Source organism: Echinops telfairi, unplaced genomic scaffold, assembly GCF_000313985.2.
Source record: "Echinops telfairi isolate 266 unplaced genomic scaffold, ASM31398v2 ScPeMD7_3;HRSCAF=10, whole genome shotgun sequence".
NCBI lineage: Eukaryota > Metazoa > Chordata > Mammalia > Afrosoricida > Tenrecidae > Echinops > Echinops telfairi.
The window spans coordinates 14599596-14623597 of record NW_022103899.1 but is presented as its reverse complement, the minus strand read 5'-3'; the positions used below and the strand labels follow the sequence as shown (position 1 = coordinate 14623597).

Genomic DNA, 24002 nt, shown 5'->3' with positions numbered 1-24002 from the left:
CCCAGATGTAAATTTAAAGGCCATTTTCCAATAATTATGTATTTTAAGCCATGAGCAAAGACACTTACATCGTTTCCTTTAGGACCTGGGAAACCCATCACACCAGGCTGACCTCGGGGACCAGAGGGGCCAGGAGGACCTGGTCGACCACTTTCTCCTTGACTTCCCTAATACGAAAAGAAATAACATTCGTACGAGTTCGCAAAAGATAGGAATCAAAATATGTATTCAGGCAGAGGTCACAATATGTATTTTGTGTTACATTGAGTTTGTGACATGAGGTTTTTCAAAAGGTACCTACCGGAGGGCCTGGTTTCCCATCACTGCCTGGGCCTCCTGGACTTCCGGGCATACCCTGAGTAGAAGAAGGCAGTCAGTTGATTTAATATTATGTCTCCATGAAATAAGCATATATGTATTGGAAGAGTTTTTGAGATTTTCACATACTTTTTTGGGTTAATGTTTACAAGTGTCTTGGTCAAGTGCTCTGTTCTTCCTTCATCTATTCTAAGGTACAGTTTCTTGAAATAATTTTTTGATTTGTTTTGAGCCTTATCAAAAACCCAATCTGACTTCAGTTATCTTTGATCCTTCTTTATTCACTGTTAGCCTTCCTCTAGGAATGGAGTCAACTGAAACATGAGTCACTGTACCCTCATTCCTGGACCTCCAGGGAGACCGTCCCGGCCGGGTTCCCCAGGACTTCCTCTGGCTCCCGCAGGGCCTGGACCACCACGTTCCCCAGCGGGACCCTAGGGGAGAAATAAGTAACCAAATACTTAAAATATCCTTGAATGACCTGGGCATTGACAATATTTATATCAAAGCAAAGAAATTAATTTCTCCTTAAATGTGGTTATGCAGCTGAAATGCTACATATAAAATCACAGTTATCTATTAGCTTATATTACCACATTAGACAAATCTTAAAAGGACTATGAGGAATTTTAACTGTCTTGTGAAACAAACAAACCCCACAATGATTAGTGGGTTTAATAATATATGGCTGTAAATAAAAAAGTCAAATATCTTTAACGATATGCAATCATATTTGTGTAGTACTTTAGAGTTTTCCAAGAGCCTTTAGACATTTTTGTTTAGATATTCTGTACTAGCCTGCATAATACTAAGATCAACGTGTCCCAGTTGGTACATAAATTAAAGGCTCCTGAGAGATTGACTTATTTTCATTACAAAGCTAGGAAACGAACAAGGACTGGGAATCTGTTTTACACAGGGCTCTATTTTCCTAAACCCGAATGTATTTCTTTCAGAAATTAAAGTTTTCATTCATGAGAAATATAGAAAAAATGCTCCCTTGTAGGAGTATCATTCTGGAGAAGAGACAAGGAGTTATCTACCTTTTCTCCTGGAAGACCATTGGCACCAGCAGGTCCTCGGAATCCAGGGGCACCCTGGGAATAATGAAAGCCAAGTCATTTAGTCGAAAGCACTTGCCGTAGTTCGTGGTTGGCAGTGTAAACATTGATGTGTTATAGATTCCTTTAAAGCAATAATTGGGTTTAGGTCCTTAAGACAAATGACATTTGGTTGACGATAACACTTATGGGGATGATAGTGCTTTGTATTGTTCGGGCCTCCAGAATGACGTACCCTTTCTCCCACATTTCCTGGGAGTCCATTTGCACCAGGTTCTCCGGGAGACCCGTCTTTGCCATCTTCACCCTTAGGCCCTGGAATACCTGGAGAACCAGCTTCACCCTAAGCAGGTGACAAAGAAATGGGGACAAAGTTGGATTACATAATTTACACATTTACTTCCCAATTTTATTTCCTTCTTATAAGAGATAATCATGTCGGGGAGGAAAACACTTACCCGTTCACCACGTTGTCCCGGTTCTCCTTTGGCACCATTTTTACCCGCTTCGCCCTGAGTGAAAGGAAATTTTGCTTTAGAACAGGGAGGCTAGACCACAGGCTTCGTGTAGAAGCCCTGAGTGAAATCCGACTACATGCAACCGAATGGGAGAAAAATGATAGTGTTTTCTATTTGTAATGTAGGAATGAATCCCCATCTATTGGGCCACAAATTAAAAACAGGCTACTTACTGGACCACCCCGAAGTCCAGGAATGCCGTTAGTACCAGCTGGTCCCGGAGGGCCTCGAGCTCCCATTAATCCTGGAGCCCCAGGAATGCCAGCAGGACCCTAAAAATAACCCAGTAACATTAACGTTGAACAAGCCAAACTTGAACTTTCTTTTCTGACTGTTTAATTAAAACATCACAAATCTATCGCTAGATAAAGTGCCAAAGGAGCCAAGAAGACATATGTGGGTGAGGGTTGCGGGGTGTGAGCAGCTTACCATTTCCCCTTTACCGCCAGGACTCCCGTTGGTCCCAGGGGGGCCCTAGAGAGGAGGAGAGCACGTCGATGAGAGCACTAACAGGATAGTTGGATTTGAAGTTGCTTTAACGTGGGAACATCAATTTACTGGGGAATACAATACCTTATAGAAAGTAGGTGGTGTTTTTTTCAACTATAGCACACCACATAAAAATATTGGCAAGAAGAGTTATCATGGTCTAAATATGTAAAGCGCAGCATACACTTCATCTAAGTTATTAAATACTGCAATTAAATAATAGGAAATGTTTTGGTCTTGTTTCTTCCCTCAATTATTATAACTGGGTCTTAATTCAGGCACATTCTCCAAAGTATCAGATAATTTATCTATTTTCCACTTCACTCTGTGCCATATAAGAATTAAATTCTAGAAATGTGTATGTAACCTTCAAATGTGAGCTTTTTTACTATGTAAGTCAGGCTTTACCACATCTAGTAGAGCCATTGCAGACTCCCAATCCATTTTTTTTTCAAAAAGAAAATTTCAACCGATTGAAACATATGCATTTATGAGTTCAGAACCACTTTCCCTATCAAGTGCTTCATGTATTACTTACCGGAGGACCTTGAGCACCAGCATGTCCCTGAGGTCCAGGTTCTCCTCGTTGTCCAGGGGAACCATTCGAACCAGGAGATCCAGCAGGTCCAACTTCACCCTAAAAGATAAAGGCCTAAGAAGTCAGTTTCCTTTGCCACTGAGATCACTAAGCCAGTTTACTCTTAAGTCTTCTTAAACCTATCCCCCAAAGGCTAACCTATATGACTGAATTCTGTCGCCAAGCAGGGACTATTCACCATGCAGACAGAGAAAATGGCAAATACCAAAAGGCTTCCAAAAAGGTTCATGAAAACTCCATTATCCTCTAATTCCATTTGTCCGTGAACTTTTCAAAACCCTTTCATTTGTGATAACTGTGTTCATTTCACTTCCCAGGAAGAGAGACGATAAAGAGAGGGGACAGGAAGTGCCATCTGGGGAGCTGAATGCTGGGGTAACAAGCCACTTTAATCTCAGGAACATGCTTTCTAAGATTAAAGATATTCTTTGAATTGGTAACCAAAATCGCTTTTAAGAAACAACTCAATATTCTTTTGCTGTCTCCTAGACACATTTTATATTCTTCTATAAACCTGCAGACACACACAAACACAAAGCTCACTGTTATTCAGCCAATCCCTACTAATAGTGACCCACCAGGACAGTGCAGAACTACTCTATAGGGTTTCAGAAGCAATTGCCACCTCTTTTTCCTACCGAGGGGCTTTAGGTTTGAACTTCTGATCTTTCAGTTAGTGGGCAAGCACTTTAACCACTGCAGCATTAGGGCTTCTATCCTTCTAGGAATGCATATTTACCTTAGCACCAGGGGAACCAGGGAATCCCGCCGTTCCTGGAGGACCAGGGGGGCCCTAAAAGTTAAATACAATTGTAAGAGGTCTTAATCAAATAAATTAAAGCTAACACTACTAATTAATAGTAAGGAAACCCTTACAAAACCATAGAAGACATTTCTGCAAATTAATTATACAGAATATGGAAACCTATTGCCAGTAAGTTTATCTTGACTCATAGCAACCTATAGGACAGATTGGAACTGTCCAATAGCGTTTCCATGTCTGTAATCTAGTTCAGAAGCAGACTCCCATGCCTTTCTCTCACATGACCAACCAACTCAACCAAACTCACTGCTGTCAAGACCATTCTGACTCATAATGTTCAGAGAAATGAAGAGTGAAATCTAAAGTTCGAAAATCAGAATTCTCCTTGGTGGTTTTTTTTTCACTCTGTAATTTTTCCAGGTGATCTGGGCTGTTGTGCTCTCTTCTTTAAAATAATGATTACATTATTATTTTTATCAGAGTATCACAATCAATATTTAATTGTCTTAGCCAATAGCGGATATTAACTGGCACTGGGAGCAGTACACAAATGCTAACAATGTGTCGAGTCTATTAAGGAAGACCTGATCTAGATTTTGTTTATGGGTTCTGTGTCAATTGCAGTCAGGTATATGTTGGCATTGTTGGATATGGTTCTAGAACAAAATTAATATAGCTATGTATCTAGAGAGGGCGAACATAGACACTGATAGACACACACACACACACACACCACCACCACCACCACCACCACCACCACCACCACCACCACAATGCATACACTATCTCTCATTCACCTGGAGCAAAGCCCAGCTGATAGAATGTTACTTACTGGTTGACCATCACCACCTCGAGCACCGTCATTGCCTCGAGACCCCTAAAAAGAGAAGTTTGTCAAGTATCTTCCTAATTTGGAATGACTTGTCACAGTTAAAATTCTGACTACAATTTTGACTCAATTAAGTCAAAATGCCCTGAAGCACATTTAAATCTGCTTACTAATTGTAGATGTTTATAGACAAACTATTAAAATTCTGCTCTAGTCAGCAACATTTGTCTATGTGAAGATTCGAGTCTGTCTTTCAAAGAACTGCACATGAATACCTGGCGCTAACTCAAAAGGCTTGTGGCCATCGGATTGATTAAAATTCATATTGCTCCAATCACACACAAATTAAAAAAACTAAAGCCCCTAAGTAGAGATACGAATTATAAAATATTCTTTCCCCTGTAGTTCTAGTAGAAATTTAATGAATGTGACTTTGAGCATGATGTTATAGAAATAACACTGTCTGGTGACTTTCACAGCCTGGGACTCTGGCGAGGAGTCTCGTATTTGTCCCTGGGGGCGGGTGGTCATCGGATGCCCTCAGTAGCACACTTACAGCAGCTCCAGGAAGCCCAGGCCGTCCCCTTTCACCAGGACTCCCTCTGGGACCCTGCAGAGCAAAATGAACAGGATGGGTTTACTGGAGAGTCTGTCAGAACTATTGACTGTGAGGAGGAGTGTTAGTAGCTAAACTGAAAAGTCAGTGATAAGAAGGGTCATTACCATTGGTCCAGGAGATCCATTTTCACCAGGAAGACCATTTTCACCCTAGAGAAATGAGATATGCCATTATTCTGTGTAGTCAAATCCATTTTATAGATCTTTAAGTACAGCATATTATGAAGAAATTGTTACAAGATCTAAGGAAAAGGTACATTTTAATAAATCAGATGCTGGTTAGCAGTTTATCAGGAATCTCCATTTCTGCACTTTAAAAGCTTAAGAACCAAACAGAAGTGTTCACGGAGCCACACTAGGATATTCTGTAATAGTTAACCTGAGCACTTTGATTTAACTTTCCTGGAAACTTTAAGATAAGACCTTAATTATAATTTTTCATCATCCACAGGATAAATTCAGGTAAATCTCAGAAAAAAAGCTAAACTCCAAAACACGAGTCTTAGGCATAGCTATACAATTTTTCATGTAGCTAATGTATGGAAACATTCTTCTTTGGTGATTTACCTTTAATCCAGGAGCACCAGTTTCACCCTTTTCTCCATTTCGCCCATCAAAGCCCTATGGAGCACATGAAAGGAGTACAATTTATTAACATTTGTTAGTGATCCAGATTGCTCTACATCCATTACATTGAACCTTTCATTAGTAGTTTTTATCCCTAGCAAATTTTCAAACATTGACTTACATAATGTAAAATGGTTTTCAATGGGTTGAAGACATTGGACATTTTTTAATAGCACAAAGATATGAACTAATTGCAGAGTATTACTCAGCTCAAAAGAAAAGTTCCTTGATTTATTCAGTGAGAAACATCAGACCTCAGTTTTACGTCTATTAAGATGCTATATTTTGGGTCAGTTGGTTAAATCCACTTGTTTTAACATAGAAATAGGAACTAGATTCAATAAACACTGAGAATTCTTGACAAAATATTTCTATTTTTTCAGATAGTGGTGATAAGAATGGTAAATTATACTTCTTGAAGGATTCCCATACTCTATCACTTTGTGTAGAAAAACTAGTTGGTTTGTTAAAAATATAAAGTTGATAGACTTTTATTTTTCTATGAAAATATTGCACACCTATTCAAAGATTAATATGAGTTCAAGGTATTAAGACATCAACACTTTTCTGAGTAACAGACAATTGGGTGTCAGAACCAGCCATTTTGGAGACGACATACTGAATTTTCCAATAAACTTGGTTAGTTAAAGAAAGACAGACAAATGGGACAGATTATAGACAATTTAAAAATGCTACTTACTCTATGTCCTTTTACACCGGGGAAGCCAGGCATGCCAGCAGGACCTTTGATACCCTAAAAATAATTAATAGAAATATTATTAATAAAGCTGCAAACAGAATCACAATCTAGTAATAAAATGATTTTTACTTTTAATTGTATAACACTTTACAAGCGAAGGTAATTGTGCATTGCTCCAACTGCTTTGTTGGATTCTCAAGACTTACTGGCGGCCCAGGCAATCCTCGCTCTCCAGATCTTCCGGGTCTTCCAGATTCCCCCTAGGTGGAAAAATAAAGAATCCATGTGTGCTTGTGCATGAGAAAACACATTACAGACAATTAGGGAACTAATGTCTTTGTATTTTTATCCTCTGTTCGATGACTAATCAAAATAGCTGAGCTAAAGGTAGAATTGTTACAGAACTTTCTTAGTAAATGGTCTTTGGCCACCTTGGTATAAATTAAGGAAAATATTACAGTTATCTCTCCTTACTGACATGTCATGACCATCCCTCAACCCAGTGCCATAACATAATGTTAAAGATTTTTACACTTTTGAGCTTACAATGTCCTGATAGTCATTTCTTCTTTACAGAGAGCAGAAGGGAGAAACTTACTTCTTCTTCAGTTAAGCAATATATTCACTAACTAAATCTTGAGAAGATCAAGCAGGTTATTTGGGGGTTACTACTACTGTGGAATTTAATAAATGGTGTATCTAAAGTTACAACTATCATACAGCTAGTCACCGATTAATATAAGGTACAATGTTGTTAAGACATAAACATTTTTAAAAATAAGCCCGCCCCCCCCCCCCGAGATTCTGGCATATAGTAAATGTTATTTAGAATATTCCAAGCTGAATAATGAACCTTAACTATCTCAATCCACCCCTTGACTACTTGGCACTTGTACACACCTTGCCAACTTGGCACCTGTATCTACATTCAATCCTAAAAACTTACATCTTTTCCAGGAGGACCAGGTAGACCAACACTACCAGGAGGTCCGGGAGGACCCTAAAAAGGAGAAAATAATTTAAAAACAGCAACTTAAAACAGCAAAATAAAAGCAAATGTACTTGTAACATTTTTTGTATCAATTTACTGCTATATACTATGTATATTCTTGGAAGGAATCTTCTTTTAGAAAACACTTTCAATGTTACCGTGAAATTGACAATTGGTTGATATTATACCTATCTTGTAGCTAAAATGTACTATTTATTAAATTTATTTTAATAGATATTAAAATCATCAAGTATCTATATTTTATGTATTTATAAATCCAAATGTACTAATGACATGCCTTTCCAAGTACTTTGTAATATTGAATTAAATGAATTACACCTTGTTTGCTTACTTTCAGAGCATATTCACCTGGAGAACTTTATTCCCACTACCATATATTGGGTTCTGACTCTTAGTGACCCTCTATGGAATTTCCTAGCCTGCAAAACTTTACAGGGGTCATATAGCCTCATACGTCTCCCTGGGAATGACTGCTGAGTTTGAGCCACTGACTTTCCAGCATATACCGGACAGCACCACCAGGAGCACTCTATTAAATCGCACTATTCCAAAATGTTTAAAGATGTTATGTAAGACAACTAGATGTAAGAATGAACTGGGTAGCTAGAAGAAATGAAACTTATATTTAGTAGAGAAAGGGTCTGTATCCACATTGGGAAGTAGACTCTCTGATGGCTAATAAGCCAGGAAATTCAATGGTGTCTCTCAGATAATTAAAAGAGTTGAGAAATTTTGGACATTAATTCAACTATTTAAAAAAGACTATTTTCTTTTTTAAAATTTAATCTATACTTGGTAGGGATCAATGAATATATTCCAGAAACTGAAGCTGGTTCCTAAAAGGAATTTTAATTTACTAAATATATATTAAATTACTACTTACAGCAGGACCAGCTTGTCCCATTTCACCAGGGGGACCTTGGTATCCTGGGGAACCCTAAAGGATTGAAAATAGGTAAATATTTTGAAAGCAACATTATTCATTATTCATATTATTCATTTACATCTTAAGGATGATGAGAAATCAGGATTTGTTAATGTAGATAATTTGCTTCCAGTTTATAAAAATTGGACTATGTATTGCCAGGTCAGAATTAAGTTCATGCATTCCCTTCCATTATATTACATGCAGTAAAATGAATTGTCTTGGACTTGAAGCCCTATACCATGTCAATTAAATATGTCATTCAGAATTATCAAAGCTTTTATTGTTACTAGGTATTAGTGGAAGGGCATTAAAAGCAGAATTTCAGCACCTTTAAAAGAACAGTACGTTACTTGGGTAGGACATATCTACTCATTTGTGATTATGCGTGTTGTGAATGGAGCAATCAAAGTAGGAATTTCTATGAATTTGCTTTGTACAATATTCCTGAAGAAGAAAACACCACCAAGGGCTATACTTACGGGAGAGCCAGGATGGCCTGATGTCCCAGGGAGACCAGGGGGGCCTGGGGGACCCTGGAATGTAAATTTGAATGATAAACACAACATGAATGCATACAAAATATACTGTATTCGTGCATGAAAGAAATGATTCTATTTAAATCTGATTTCGCCACCTTTAAAATGAGAACAGTTATATTTCCTTAAAGTATTCATGACTCTGATTTGGGAGCTCTACAAAAAAAATAGAGCTCAGTTAAAAAGTCACCACTCTAACTTAAATTCCACTGGATCAGTAAACATTCATAACAGTAAAAATATGTTTCCATTTGTCTCCTAAAAACAGGGCTTCAAAATATGAAATAAGTCAGTCCAACGTGCCGTGAGAGGCTCTGCACTATTCGACTGATGGGGGCATCGAAGAACACACTGTTCCCTGGCAGAAATGCCCAGTATTATCTGCTCACTTTACATTTCCTGAGCTGTATTTATAAAACAGGGCTAGAAATCAATCCCAAATGTATAGCCACATTGATATAAATGTTGCCGCATGAATATTTTATCTTGGCAGTGGTAATGTGTGAACCACGGTAGCATGACTACGTGACTCATCAGGGCTCAGAAATTCAGATGAAAGTAGGAAATCTTCAGTGTTGTGGCATGTTATTACTAAATGCCGGTGAGAAATTTATGAAACAACAATTTGTAATGTAGATGATTTGTTTCCAGTTATAGTTTTGGAAATCACAAATAAGAGACCAAAAACCTGCGCAGTAATCTTTCATCATCCCAGAGAATCTAGTCCATTATCATGTCTTCCTTCACATGTGCCTACACTGTTACTCACCGGGATGTTTTCTCCTTCCTTAGTTCTGGGCTGGACCAACGGTCCTTTACGTGGAAATCCTATTGTATGTGCATGTGCCCAAGTGGAAATGTTTTTGAAATTTTCTTCGATCAAATTTTAGTCCGTTTACATGGAAGGTAAACCCTTCAGATAGAACGTGACTATTTAATGCCTGAGCCAATTCTGCAAATGCCTCTGGGAATCTCTGTGTTTGAGTTGAAGTCTTGTTAGACAGATTGCTATGCTGAGGAGTCACCACTTGGTGGGCATCCACAGAGTCGCATTTAATACACAAACACAAACAAACAAGCATTCTGAGAAACTGCGTTGAGTAAACAAAACGGAACACCCAAATAAAACAGCTACAACTCCAGGACTACCTAGGAATGTCAGCTCTAAGCATGGAGGGCAGCAGACCCTCCGTGTAGGTACTTAGACCGACGAGGAAGGACAGGCGGTTGAAACAGTCACAAAGAAGTGATGAGGAACCAACACAGCAGATAGAACACGGAGCACCATGATGCCAGGGTGTACCGATCCTACTGTGGTTAATTTCCTAACAATATTGCCTTCCCAAAATAATAACCATCCAAGAATGGACAATCTTGAAGCCCAGTTAGAGCTCTGGAATGATGAGAAATATATGTACATACAGGTGGCCCAGAATAGACTCCTCCTCCTCCTCCGCCTCCGCCTCCAGCCTTGACATCATATGAATCAAACTGGGGAGAATAGTTCTGTATCAAAGAGACCAGACATTTATGAACAATTAGTATGTACCTTACAGTTCTTTTCAAAATTATTTAGCAGTTCAACATTGACTATTCACTGATAGCTTCTGCATGCCAGAAAGAATCATGACAGTATTTCAGTTGTTTTTTGTCCAGATATTCTTGGGCTTTACCATTGGGGCTGGAGAGGGACGAGAGGACAGTTTCTCTAGGTTATTTGGGGAGTTGACGGTTCATCTCTCAAGCATGGCATATATGTTAAATGTCTTCTGAGAAAGGGAATATGTAAAGACATGGGAATATCAGTGATAACAGTATGAGGAAAAGTGGACATTTGTAAAGGACCTGGAGCTTGATACATACAAGCACTAAATCAAAATTTGCTAAAACACAAAAGCAGGGAACAGATGGTGGGAACCCACAATGTTGAGAAGTAATATAGTCCAAAGACAAGGGAATGAACTAGGTAGCTTTGAAGGTTGGGAGAGAAGGATTTTAGCCCTGTAATTTATTACCTGACCACCGTCAGGACATGATTGGCAGATTCCAGGAGCACCGGGTGGACCAGGAGAACCTGGTTGTCCAGGAATACCAGGGTCGCCATTTCTCCCAGGAATACCAGGAGGACCCTAAAAAAATAAATTCAGAGATTAAAATATATAAAAGTCAGAAGATCTAGTGCTTCAGAATCATTATCACACTGTACCTTCTTTACCTGACAAGAAGATGAATTGATAGGTAATTTAACTTCTTGGACGTAAACATATTTTTATCTGATTCATGCTAATCATTTAGGTGTAATTTGTTTTCATGGAGCACTAGTGGTGGCATGAGTTAAGCATTGTGTTGCTAATCAATTGGTTCAAATCTACCATTTCTCAGGGGAGAGAGATGAGGCTGTGTGCTTCTGTAAAGGCTTATATATAGCCTCAAAGCTATTCGAACAGTTCCACTGTGTCTTAGATGGTTGCTGTAAGTCCAAACTGACTTCATGGCTTGGGGTTTAGTTTGGGTATTGATTATTTTCACCCATGATTTATTTTTTCACATTGAGAGTGAAGATAAAGTCATTATATGAAGTTTGAGAACTTTGAATATTTACATGTACAATGAAGGAGTCTGTCATTTTAAGTAGTAAAATAAATGTATCCATCCTAAAAGTTCAAATCTTAGAAGGATATGATGACAAAAAATATATAATGGAAACATAACTGTCATTTCTCATTTCACTAAAGACTCTTTACTTACTGGATCTCCCTTAGGGCCTTGAGGTCCAATGCCATTAGGTGTATAAGTAGGCTGATAAATGGAAAAGACACAGATTAAAAAACCATAAGAACAGTTTTGTCATGAAGTATGTCACAATTTACACAGTGACCTCTTAAATCTAATCACACTTCACCCCAAGTATTAAATTGGAACATTCATCATTCACTGGTAATATCATTCTGATTGTTTGAAAGACAGGGCTCAGGGCTTTCGGTATTCTCAAAGGCTTCGAATGATCAAGAAAAACAGAACAATACATATTTTTACAGCAAAGAACACCCTAATAAGCATGAAGAAGCCAACGGTTCTGAAAATTCATAACCCACCATGTACTAAATCACAATCTCACCAGGCAACATTGTATTCTAGTCACTGTCTTGATGTATGTATGGCTATATCTCTTTAAACTGCCAGATTTCTCCAAGGAAAGTTGTTCATGTTCAAGTGCAGACACACACACTATTTTTCTTATGGTGGCTGTAATAAGTGCTAAAATAAGTAAAATTGGGCCTATATCCATATCTCCCCCGAATATCAGCTGGAAACCCAGATAAACTTAGCTTTTAACTATCTTAAGAACCTAAAAATTAGCTGCTAAATGATCATAGCATATTTTCATTCATATTCATTCTTGATTTTAGTAGAGCTGAATGTAGCCCTCAAATAAGTATTGTATGCCTTTTTCTTAATTTTGAAATTGAGACACATCAGGGGAAAGAAAGTGTTTCCAGTATTGCTTTTCCCGAGTTGGTATCGTTCTTTAGGCTGTGAAGCACTAGGGGCATTTAGACCATGATGTTTGCAACGATGGTATCACTGCAGGACTTTGAGCTAGAGCTGTTGCCCCACTGTATTTGGACATTTCATTAAGAAATAAAGTACCATACTCAGCAAAAATTGTACTCCTAAGGTGATACCCTAAAGAGACTAGAAAATGTCTGGCAGATAAGAAACATCTGCTAAATGAATGCGGTGATTCATTTTATTGTGAAGAGAGACCCTAGCAATACCTGCCTCTAACTGCCTATTGAATGATTTATGAGGAATTCAATATATGAAAGAATAAAGTAAGCCAAAGATTGTTACAAAGCCAAAATGCACTGTAAGAGCTATTCGTGCAAATATGTGGATTTTGCAATTTGCCGTTTAAAAAAAACCCAAACTCACAGATACCGGAGGCTGCGGGCAAACTGCACAACATTCTCCAAATGGGATCTCAGGGTTCGGACAGTCTAGTTCTTCGTCATCACAGATGATCTCATCACAGAGAACAGCCCCTGAGTCACAGACGCATATTTGACACGGCTCTGGTTTCCAGACATCTCTTTCCACGTAGTTCTGACCGAGATGGGAGCATCCTCCGGTTATGACTGGAAAAGAAGTCAAATGGCATGATGCCTTCTCACATTTTGCTTAAAGACATTTACAAAATTATACCTCCCTGACTATGTTCAATAGCTGTCTAAGCAAAAGTCTCTTTTGAACTTGAAAACTGGTGAGCCTTTTCTGACAGTTTACCAACTGAAAATGCACACACAAAATCAAATCTGAAAACTCGCGGATGAGATTCAGCAACTTGATAAGAATATTTGCTTAAGGAATGAAAAATAATATCTCCTAGAAGTTCAATGACCTATGTTTGGATCTCAGTTTTCTCTTAAACACAAAGTACGGGTTTTATGTTAGATATGCATTTGCCTTTCAAAAGAATTAGCTATGTCTTTTAGAATTTATCATATTTCTTTCACATTTCTTAGAAACCATAATAGACTTAGAGCTACCATTTATGAATAGTCAGCTAAAAGAATAGATGTGTTTTTAGGCATTGGCACATACAAATCACATTTTAAAGCTTAACAGACCCAAACACTTGAAGATATTTTGAAAGAGATCATTTATTTTATTTTCAGTAAATGAATTTGTGAAGGTGCCAAAAAAATCATATTTTTTGCAGAATCTGCTAAAAAAATAAGATAATGCTTACAATCCCAAATCTATTTATTAAATACATCAGTATTGGGATACAATAATAAATTTTCAAGGTCAATAGGTATTTAATTTTTTGTTTAATGGGGATTTAATTCCAATGACCATCATTAAAGTCCACAAGTATATATTTATTGTTTGTGCAACTGAAAAGAACTTTCTACTTAATCACTGTTCTTTGCTTTAACAGTCGATGGGAATGCTAAAGAATAAAGAAGAGTTTATTATTAATTCTGAAGAGTTTTATTAACCTAGTTGAAAAATTTGGGGGGGCAGCTAAGCTTCTCTTGTCTGTGTAAAAATTCTTTCCAGACTTTCCTGGGAGCAGATTGTCAAAACTCATTCTACGTCTTCAATGTCGGTGTTCGCTCTGGTTGTTGGATATCAACAGGTACACGCCAGGGTGTAGCAACATACTGTATGCCCCATATCGATGTGAAGAGGCTTACAAATCACCGAAAAACAAAACACTTCAAAAATAGGGGGGGAGCTTTTTTTTCCCTCTTTGAGAATAAAACACAAATATTGGCAAAGAACAATAAGGAAAAATATGAATCATTACCATGCATATTTGTGGCTTAAAATGGTCAAAAATTTTGCTTCAACCAAGATTTGCTTCCTAATTATATGTTAGGAACTGAAATTTCAGCAGCTATTAACAATGAATCAGCTTAGGGTTTGCCAACGTAAAACCTGGTCTCAATTCTTAAGACATCAGCTGTGGCTTGTGGTTAAATACAGCTTTAGTTCTTAAAGAGTACTATGATAGCTCGCCGGTAATTGAGTAAATAAATAATGTTTCTAACCATCTGTAAAAAGTTTGCAAACAACAAATGGTGTCCTGTTTAGTACTTTTGTATTTTGTGAGACATTGAAATTTTATTTTCTCAAAGCCAAGATCTTTGAAAAGTCTGCCAAAGGAGGCCTGCTTAGGCGGAAACAAGTGCTTTAACAACTGCGCTCTGGGCTGCTCTGCAGGCCAAGGGCCTCGGCGAGGCTTCCGCCCTCTTCTCCATCTGGAGATGATGTGCAACCAGGAGGATTACCTCCTTAAGTAACAAGTCAGTCTTCTCTTAACCATTTATTTTTATTCTTTGTTTATGTTTGTATAGGTTCGACTGGCTTAGTACAATTAGTGAAAAAAGGAAAACAGAATTTCAGATCCTATCGACTAATCAAAATGGGCTTGATCCCCACTTTCATGTAGGGGACAGATAGAGCGTTGGAGACATGATTCAGGAAGCTTTTAGGAGTTCGTGCACATACTATGTTACAAGTTCCCAATGCAACTTACAGCAAATAAAAGGGAGCAACATTGTTTTACTGCAATTTTTAATAGATAAAAAAGAATCTGTCTGAGAAACGATGTACAAATGCGCTTTACACAATTGATGTGTGTATGGATTGGGATAACAGTTGTATGAGCCCCTAATAAAATGTTAAAAAAAAAAAAAAGAATCTGTCTATTCTTTCTGTTTATCTCCATTATTCTAGGTTCTCATCCCTGTTTGAAGCAAATAGGTTGGATTATTGGAAAGAAATATTACCTAAGCTTTTTAAAAGAGCATTTCTTTCTACTTAGTGAAGATAAATAAAACGAAATACCAAAATGTTGACGTCAATGTAAATGCAGTGAACCTATTTGAATGGTGCTAGGAAAGATGTATTTAAAAGAAGAACAATTACTTTCTTTCATGTAATTATGAAAGGTGATCATATCAGAGGGTCTAGGCAATAAACTCATTTGTCTTCATAAGGAGAACTGAAGTCTTATGCTTTAAAACTGTTCTTTTTCACCAAAAATGATGTGAAATTTTTAATAAGATGTTATGATTGCTCAGTGAACTAAAAGCACTGATTGTTGCACCTTTTGTTCTTTGCTTGGGGCCCCCCTTTCTTTCTATGAATCTTCTTTGAAAATTTACATCTATATTCCTGCAGAATAATTTTGGATCAAGACATTCTCACTAGTAATATGAACTGCAAACCTTACCCTACCCTTGAAAATACTAGTTTAAAACGTTGCCTTCGTTTCTGGATCAGGATGTTTCTATGCTTGCAGGGTACCTGTGTTATAAAAAGCAAGTATCGGACACTGAGGACACAGTATACATGAAGGAAGGCGGCAGCTAAAGCTAGATCGATTCATTTCATTTTAAAATTATCTGCTCTTCATGTATTCCTTATCATCTTGAAATTAACATACACCTTTGATAGTCCGCGTTTTCATCCTCCTGTGCTTATGTCTCTAGAGTGTCATAATATCACTAGATTTACAATATTTCCCATTTGCCCTGCAAATTATGTTCAAAATTGAGCACATTATTGGCTTATAAAATTGTATGAGAATTATTAGAATTAGGTTTTATCCAATATTATATAAATAAAAATTGTTGTTTAGCCTCTTGCTTTCAAACTCTATTAGAAACCATCTATAGAATTTTAAAAAGGCAAACAGATGTCATTTTAAAACTTGAGTTATTTTAATGTACTTTTTTTCTGATACACAGTGACTCATTAGGGAGGAGAAGAGAGGCCCCTGTGAGAGTCTGAGACAGTGAACCTTTCACAGGAGTACAAGCCTCGTCTTTCTCTCTGCAGCAGCTGCTGGTTTTGAACTGCAGGCCTGGCAATTAGCAGCCCAACATGTAACCAGCTCGGGCACCAGGCATGACTTTTCATCCTTCTCACTTGCTGAGGAGTTAACATGGTGAATATGTAGCTTGTCAGCAAGTGAGAATCCAACTATTCTAAGTAAAAGAAAAAGTTGGCTTGTTTGAGAAAATAAAGATCATTACAGTTTTATTGACATAGCTTATTTCATATACACTTTAAAAGAAATTTGACTCTTGTGAAAAATCAATTCTAGAAACATGGTTGAAACTCAGTCCCTATGTTCTCTATGTCAATCACCCTTGTTGAAGACAGGGAGAATTGTAGGCAGTGTCATTTAGCATACTGTTCTGCATATGACAAAATATGGCTGACAATATTCCTACTGGAAATCAAACCTCTTACTCAAAGGTCTCCTAGTTCTCAGTTTTAGCACCATAGCCTAGCTATGTGTGTGAAAATCCTGGCATTGTAAAGAAAAGAGTGCTCCAGATTCCAAAGAAGTAAAATATTATAATCTTTTGCATTTAGAAATGAGATACTGAGATGGTGAAATAACTGTCATGTCATATAAGTCCTGTCTTATATATCATGATTGTAGAGAAGTGTGTGTGTGTGTGTGTGCATGTGTGTGTCAAAATACTGTTAACAAAAATATTAAATACAAGGCAAATTTAATTTTTACTACTAAGCAAAGTAATAGATTTTTCAATTTTTTTTATACTCGTTTAAACTAAATCTTCTTCCAACTCCTCATGTCACTTTGTGTCTTGTTCCTTATTGCAAAAATCCGTGTCTGAAATGTATTTGTGGCCACACAGGTGATGATTAGATTAAATCATCTCCATCCTTGGCTCTAAATTACAAAATAATTAATGAAGATAGCGCAGGACATAGTCCATTCTTATCTTCCTTTATTTCCCAGTTCTCATTTTTAGAGCATCAGAGTAAAACTTTTAAAATGATCACAATCTATTCTATTTGTTGATTTTATTTAAGTTCTACAAATGATAAGTCGGGTAGAGTTTTTGGACTTTTATCATTGTGATTTGAGTAGAGTATATTAGGCTTGTCTCAGAACCATTTGTTGAGTAAAAATGATCCACATTTGTGGAGGAAAAGTACTATTCTCCTAAAATATTCGATTAAAACTTTAATTTTGCTTTGGTGACAAATTTTTTTCTCTTCTTACTGAATCCTTGTCTCGAGAAAGATGTTCTATGATCTGCACATCTAAAAATAACAGATAAAGTAAGCTATCATAGCATTATTTTCCCTCTACATCGGAAAGTTGAATGATTTGTAAATGGGGGTGCATAGCATTTACATTGTCTCCAAGTGAAATATGTTTGATTTTTAAATACCACATATGCTAGGAAGACATTTTTATTACATAGAGTTCTAGATGTGGGTAGGAAGATCTTAAAATATGTTAGATGAGGTAACAAAATGGGCTCTGCAGGGAGTATGTTTAGGCCTATATAGATGAATCTTTTTAAATTTGAAGAGGTATCTTTCATGAACAAAGTAAATTCTGTTTCTTCTTGTCCCCACCAAAAGCACAACAAAACAATAAAAAACAAATGAACAAAAAACCTATAAATGATCATTTCCAGATGTTTCTGTTTTATTCTTTATAGATACATGACTTTTACGTCTCCAAACAAAAATTTTATTTGAGTAATTAACAGTTTACTCTACCAAAGCAAAACAAAAAATAATTAGAAAATTTTAACATCTTCTATATGCCATAATCATTTATTGTGTCTGTAATGCAACGTGAGTCGTGTCAAATAATAAAAGCACTGAATGAAATATACTTGAATTTTTCTAAAGTTGGCAAACACCCTTAAAATTTATACTTGGTATCCAAGAGTTTACAATTTACTTTCTTTATCTCACCCAACTGTTGTTGTTAATTGCCATTGAGTCCACTGGGCCTATCGTCAAATACTTTTAGTCTTTCTTTATGGCAAATTTGTTAGCCAATAGGAGGGAAACTAATACTAGGCATCATTTGCATAGCACCGCCCATGTGACGGCCGCTGATCCCGTTGCTTTGTGCGTCTATCTTATTTAATCCTCTCAAGAGCCCAAAGTCTAGTTTTACAGCTGAACAATCCCAGACACCGAAAGGAAAAGTAATTTTCACCCGGTTACATGCTAAGTGATGAAGCTAACATGGGAACCTAGGAGGCTGGCTCGAGATTTGATCATTTTAAGCACTACATTTTATTCCCTTTTTGCTGTGCCAAAGATGGTCGAAGAGGAAAGAGATCAACTTCAAAGCTTTGCCCCAGTAGGGTGTGCAAGCCCTGCAAAGTGTAGAAAGGCATGTTTTAAAGAAATAACATTTTTTCTACAACATATCTTCACTATCTGGTCTCCAAAAGAGGACAAGCCTCTGCAGTTTAGTTATACTCCGTTGTCTCTTGGCCTTATGAAAAAGAATTGTATCTGCAAGGCCTCCCTAAGGACAACCAACAGGATTCAAGTGTGGTTCAGAAAGGCAGCCTTCAGTTTCACCTTGTCCAGGGAAATGGGATTCTAAAAACAACAACCCCCACTCCTCCTTGTCCCCCTCTCCCCCCAAATGTACAAAACAGATCAAGGTCTGAATCCATTGCTGAAATTATGTTTAGGAGATCTCCCTAAAGTTGTTCTTCAGAAAACATAGCTACCAAATGATTCATACTAATGCACTGTTAACTTCAGTAGAAGTTCCCCTTTTCAGTTTGGATGTTATAAACATGCTATGAAAACCCAAAGGAATGCTTCTCTGACTTCAATTAACTTGAGAAGTGTATTCATGTGTTCCAGCCTCTATCACAAATACAACTAAAAACAGAGTCTTTGGAAACTAAATGCTCCTCCTTTACTGAGGTAGAAACGTCTCAATGTTGTTTTTCAAAACAAATTTTACTTTCAGTATGTTTTGAAACTTTCATCTTGGATTTTTACATCCTTGGAGCATTTTAACCATTGCCCCACATCTTTGAACTTTTCATTTTCTTCATTAAAATGACAAGTTAAAGGCAATTCCTTACTTCAGTCATGGAAAATACCAGGGTTTTATTAGTTTATCAGAAAGGAATTCGCTAGTGCTGTGTTTTCATTAGGCACAGACAAAGACTCTGGTCGTTAATGTAACTCTCCACGACGCACTTAACAAATGATTTGTGGGAGAAACGCTGCCTCGTTTTTCCGTTGTTGTCCTGACAAGAAACATGCAGAGCATTCCTTCTCCCCCTTGAAAACACTGGATCTTTTTTAAAAGGCAGACTCTTAGGATCTTTTGTTTATGTGCTTGTATTTGTGAATGTGGAAAACAATGGGATTCTTTTTCTGGGGAAATAAGTTTTATAAGAACCAGTCCGCTGAGATGTTTCTGGAAAGCCATTGTAGATCTGGAAACTTTACAAATGTTCTTCATGGTCAGCTAGGAAACATCTTTCATCTTCAAAGGTTGAGCTCTTAAGCAATCCACTTTAATCATTTCAAGGCGGTGAGAGCATTTGATGCTACAAAATAAAAGAACTAGGCTACATAAATCTTTGGAATTTGCACAAGAGTCATCCAGATGGCAACCCTGTTGTTTCCGTGGATGGCACCCTTCACTGTGAGGGGCTACAGCCTAGAGCTGGCACGAGACTAAGAGTGGAGCAGTGGCCTTTGTGAGCATCTGCCCTTTCAATTCAAGGAAACTTCTGGAAAACACACAGCCTTTGTTAAAAAGTTCGTCTGTAGCTAAGACATCCACCCAGGAATTAGAATGACTGAATGACATGCAATGGTAGTCTTCCTCTTCCGGTCTTCCAGGGGCTTCCGCTCTTCTCGTATAAAGCTGTTTAATTTGCTTTAATTGACTCAGGATACCTATTTACTTCCTGATATTCACATCAGCTGATGTAAAATGCTTTTGAGGTGCTAAGGAAACGTAAGGCATCAGAAATGAAAAACACACACTTTTGTATCAATAAGACTTTATTTACTTACAAGTTATGCAATTACAAATTTGATGATCATCTCTGGTTAAGTTATAAACTTCTAAACTTCTTTTTCTCAGTAGGATCCCCAACTCAAAGTTGAGTATTAAAGACAAAAATATCTACCTTTTTAATGCCTCTGTATGTGCCTTCATTCACATATTTTCTAGAACAATATACAATGTCGGTGAAATAGGTGAAAAGAAGACAATGCAGACACTAGACATTCAGTGCATTGTTGTGTTCTCTAGTTACCTGGGGCTCAACCAAATGATGGTTCCGGTTTTAACTCTGTCTTAACGAAGGCACTGAAAACATGTTAGATGACTGACATTGATTTGTCTGAGCAATTATGCTTTCTTTTCCCTCAAAAGTCCCAGGGTCTCTCATGATTATGTGCGACATGTTTTCCCTGTTAGCTCATTTCGGGGAGGGAACATAATCAGAAACATGAAGGTTATGTGATTGGTTAACAAGTAAACACAATGGAAAATGGACTTGCATAACAAGTAATAAGAAACGTATTTGGAGTTCATTTACACGTTTATAATTTCCAAGCAAGTAAAGACTCATGGTTTATTCTACGGAATTATCAGAATAGTTAAATAGAGAAGTCCTAACATTAGAACATATTTAATTAGAAAAAAAGTCTTCTTTCTGCCTTAATTACTTAGCAGCAGTTATCTAGCCATCGTTTATCTAAAAAGCAATGTGCCAACTACTTACATTAAACAAAGATTACATTAGAGACTTAAAACTTTTTAATTTCTATGTACTTTTGGAAGCAGTCACATTACTGAAAAAATATTTGCATAGTGTTGCCACTGTGTGTCAATACTATAATAGAATGACATTTAACGCTAAAAATCATATATTTAACATTTGAAATTTCACTTTTAAATTCTACTTACTCCAGCTACGCAGCATTCCTAGCGGTATTAGGAATAGGCATTTTGCTGTCAGCCACTAGGTGGCGACCCCTGACGTTTAAATTTGTCATGTTTTATAAACTAGAGGAAACAGAAAATAGACGGTGTTTCTCCGTTTGTGGACCAAACGTCATATTGCAGAATTTTCACAGATTTGTAAAAACACAATTCTTTGTAAAGACGTGTTTTATGCTTCAGAAAACTCTCATGAATGGAAGTGATTATTCAATAGAAGTGTGCTCAAAAACCCAAGAGTCCAGAATTCTTCTGACTGTTCCCAAATGCTGCGCATCTTATCAGCCCGTAAGCGCCCTCAGACTTAGCTACCTACAGGGCTTTCTTGTTGAATCTATACAGAAAATAAGACGCATGATTAAACACTCAACCTGTTTGTTTTACAACAGACGAAAACAACACTAAACTTCTTTTTAGCTTATGAACACTTAAATGTATCAGATACATTCCCTAAGGAACTCTTATTTCCCACAGCTAGAAAGAAAAGACTGGTGGCTTTAGGCAACATAAAAATACTGTTGGTATCAAACTCCTTTATTTTCTTTCTAAAGTTGGACTAGAGAAGAAAATATTATGTTTTTAAAATACTGCAAGACTTTAGACAACTGCAACTATTTGCAACTAAAAATGGAAGATTTGCATCTTTTCAATAAATGAGCAATGAGGTGCATTTAGTAGCCTACCAAACGTCCCACCTTGCCTTGGGCGAGTGCAGGGTGGTCCTTATTTGGTATCCTAATCAAATATTTTCTTGGGAGACAGGATAGAGAGGAAAGAGGAAGAGAGAAAAAAAATGGAAGGATGAAGGTTCGAGGGTGAGGAAGATGATGGGGGATGGAGGAAGGGGGAAAAAGAGGAGGGGGAAATGAGGGGGAATGTGCTTACCCAAGAAGGGGGCGGGGTGATGAGCAAAAGAAAGAAAAGGAGGAGGAGTTCCGAAGGAGCCAAAAGGGGTGGAGCGATTAGAAGGAAGGAGGGGGGAGGAGGCAGGGAGGAGGACAGGAGAGCGGAATGAAAGGGTGGGATGAGCACGTTTTTTTTTCTTTTATGGCCATGAGCTGAACATGAAATGGCATTGTGTCTCTCCCACCCACCTTCTTGTTACTTGTGAAGTCACCGCAAATAATTGATATTTTATAAAATCTTGCTTTCATGCCCAATGTTTGCAATAAGTACAGATCTAAACATGGAAGCATTTTTAATTATGTGCAAATAGAAAATGAAATGTCTTTGTAATTATTTCAGTATCCTTAAATTTGGCATTTTAATATGTTTATATGGAAATGTTCATTCCAATTTGCCCAGTATTTTCATGGCTAAAAGGAACATAAGAATTAATAGACGTGATTGCACATAAGTAATGAGACAATAGGGAAATAAGAACATAAAAATCACGACATGCATTTACTAGAAAGCATATCTAAATAACTTTTTGAAGTCAAATGGGACTAGTAGCATTTGTAGAAAGGTAAAAACACATTCGTGTTTAAAATATATTTGTTAAAGTATACTCTTCATTAATGCAAGTGCAGGTAAAATAGAGCATGCAGAAAATACTTCACTCTCAACAATATGTTATTAGAAAGTGTGCGTTAATCAACCCTGTAAATGTTAGATACAGAATAGAAACAAGATGCTGAAACACTTTTTAACCGTCTGAATGCATTAAAGAGTATTGACTGATACCTTGCCGACATTGTACAGAAATACATTTAATGAATCTAATAATACACAAGAATTTCCTTCCGATAGTTTTTAACGCATGCTATTTTAAAACACATGATCTGATTGGAAAAACAATACTCAATATTCATATTGTATCCTCACAAAGGATGCAGCATACAAAGGAGAACATAAAGGTATTACAAGAGGCCAATAACTTCCAGACAGCCCAGGGAAGCATTCCAAGATGTTAACAATCCAGGAAGGGAGTTTTTAAAAAGTCACATTAAAAGTTTCCAGTGCCTTTACCCTGAAAACAAGTTAAAACAAGAACATTTCCCCCCTGAAAACACCCAGAGAGCTTTTAAAAACACAAATGATACTGTTCTTTTTACACAAATGGAAAAGGCCCCATCATGATTCATTCAACATTACACTGGGAACTGAAAGGAGACATTATCTTTTATCCCTCTTTGTAAGGAGCAGTAAAGACACAAGCCTCAGAAAGTTCGTGAAATCAGTACCTACTCACCATCTTGGGTCTGTTGTGCCAAAAGAACAGTGGGGTGAAGCAGAGCAAGAAGCAGCCAGGTCCCCTTTTGCACAAAGCTCATCATGTCTAACGATCAGACATGAGACTCTTTGTGCAAAAAGGAGAAAAGAGAAGCAGTTCAAAGTAGCACCATCAGTTGTTCCCTGCCCTTCAGCACCGGGCCCGTCACAAAACTCAGCCACTGAGCTTGCTTTGCTTTGGCCTTAAATAGGAAAAAGCTTGGCTTCCCTCACTTTCCAGCCCCTTTCTGAAACATGAGAGCAGCACCCATCCCCTCAGCAGTAAAAGAAATGATTAATATTTCTCTTCCCCCTTATAGAAGACCCAGCCCACAGAGCATGGAAAGCAGCACATCTGGAACTTGTGTGTGTCTGCTTATGTAGACGTTTCTTATAGGTTTTCAGCTTTTCTATGTGTGTGTGCATGTGCGGGGGTGTAACTTATGAACATATATTGAAGTACTCTGTTTTATCGTGTTCTAAGAATCAAATG

At 37.4% G+C, this 24002-nt stretch overlaps 1 protein-coding gene across 2 annotated transcripts in view; it reads right to left on the bottom strand.

Moving 5' to 3' along the window:
• Nucleotides 1-23652, bottom strand: part of COL3A1 (collagen type III alpha 1 chain) — a 41350-nt gene extending 17698 nt beyond the window's left edge. The window contains exons 1-24 of one of the 2 annotated variants that reach the window (XM_004701484.2): nucleotides 23490-23652; nucleotides 12934-13136; nucleotides 11746-11796; nucleotides 11013-11126; nucleotides 10420-10503; nucleotides 8941-8994; nucleotides 8417-8470; nucleotides 7468-7521; nucleotides 6728-6781; nucleotides 6522-6575; nucleotides 5762-5815; nucleotides 5300-5344; nucleotides 5133-5186; nucleotides 4580-4624; nucleotides 3724-3777; nucleotides 2925-3023; nucleotides 2327-2371; nucleotides 2071-2169; nucleotides 1838-1891; nucleotides 1615-1722; nucleotides 1362-1415; nucleotides 654-752; nucleotides 302-355; nucleotides 69-167 (exon numbers count right to left, since the gene is read on the bottom strand). In XM_004701484.2, coding sequence (XP_004701541.1) covers nucleotides 69-167; nucleotides 302-355; nucleotides 654-752; nucleotides 1362-1415; nucleotides 1615-1722; nucleotides 1838-1891; nucleotides 2071-2169; nucleotides 2327-2371; nucleotides 2925-3023; nucleotides 3724-3777; nucleotides 4580-4624; nucleotides 5133-5186; nucleotides 5300-5344; nucleotides 5762-5815; nucleotides 6522-6575; nucleotides 6728-6781; nucleotides 7468-7521; nucleotides 8417-8470; nucleotides 8941-8994; nucleotides 10420-10503; nucleotides 11013-11126; nucleotides 11746-11796; nucleotides 12934-13136; nucleotides 23490-23574 — 1770 coding nt within the window. In that variant the 5' untranslated portion in view covers nucleotides 23575-23652. The remainder of the gene's footprint in view (nucleotides 1-68; nucleotides 168-301; nucleotides 356-653; nucleotides 753-1361; nucleotides 1416-1614; nucleotides 1723-1837; nucleotides 1892-2070; nucleotides 2170-2326; nucleotides 2372-2924; nucleotides 3024-3723; nucleotides 3778-4579; nucleotides 4625-5132; nucleotides 5187-5299; nucleotides 5345-5761; nucleotides 5816-6521; nucleotides 6576-6727; nucleotides 6782-7467; nucleotides 7522-8416; nucleotides 8471-8940; nucleotides 8995-10419; nucleotides 10504-11012; nucleotides 11127-11745; nucleotides 11797-12933; nucleotides 13137-23489) is intronic. The other variant, XM_045294703.1, reaches the window with a different exon arrangement.
• Between the last annotated feature and the right edge of the window lie 350 nt (nucleotides 23653-24002).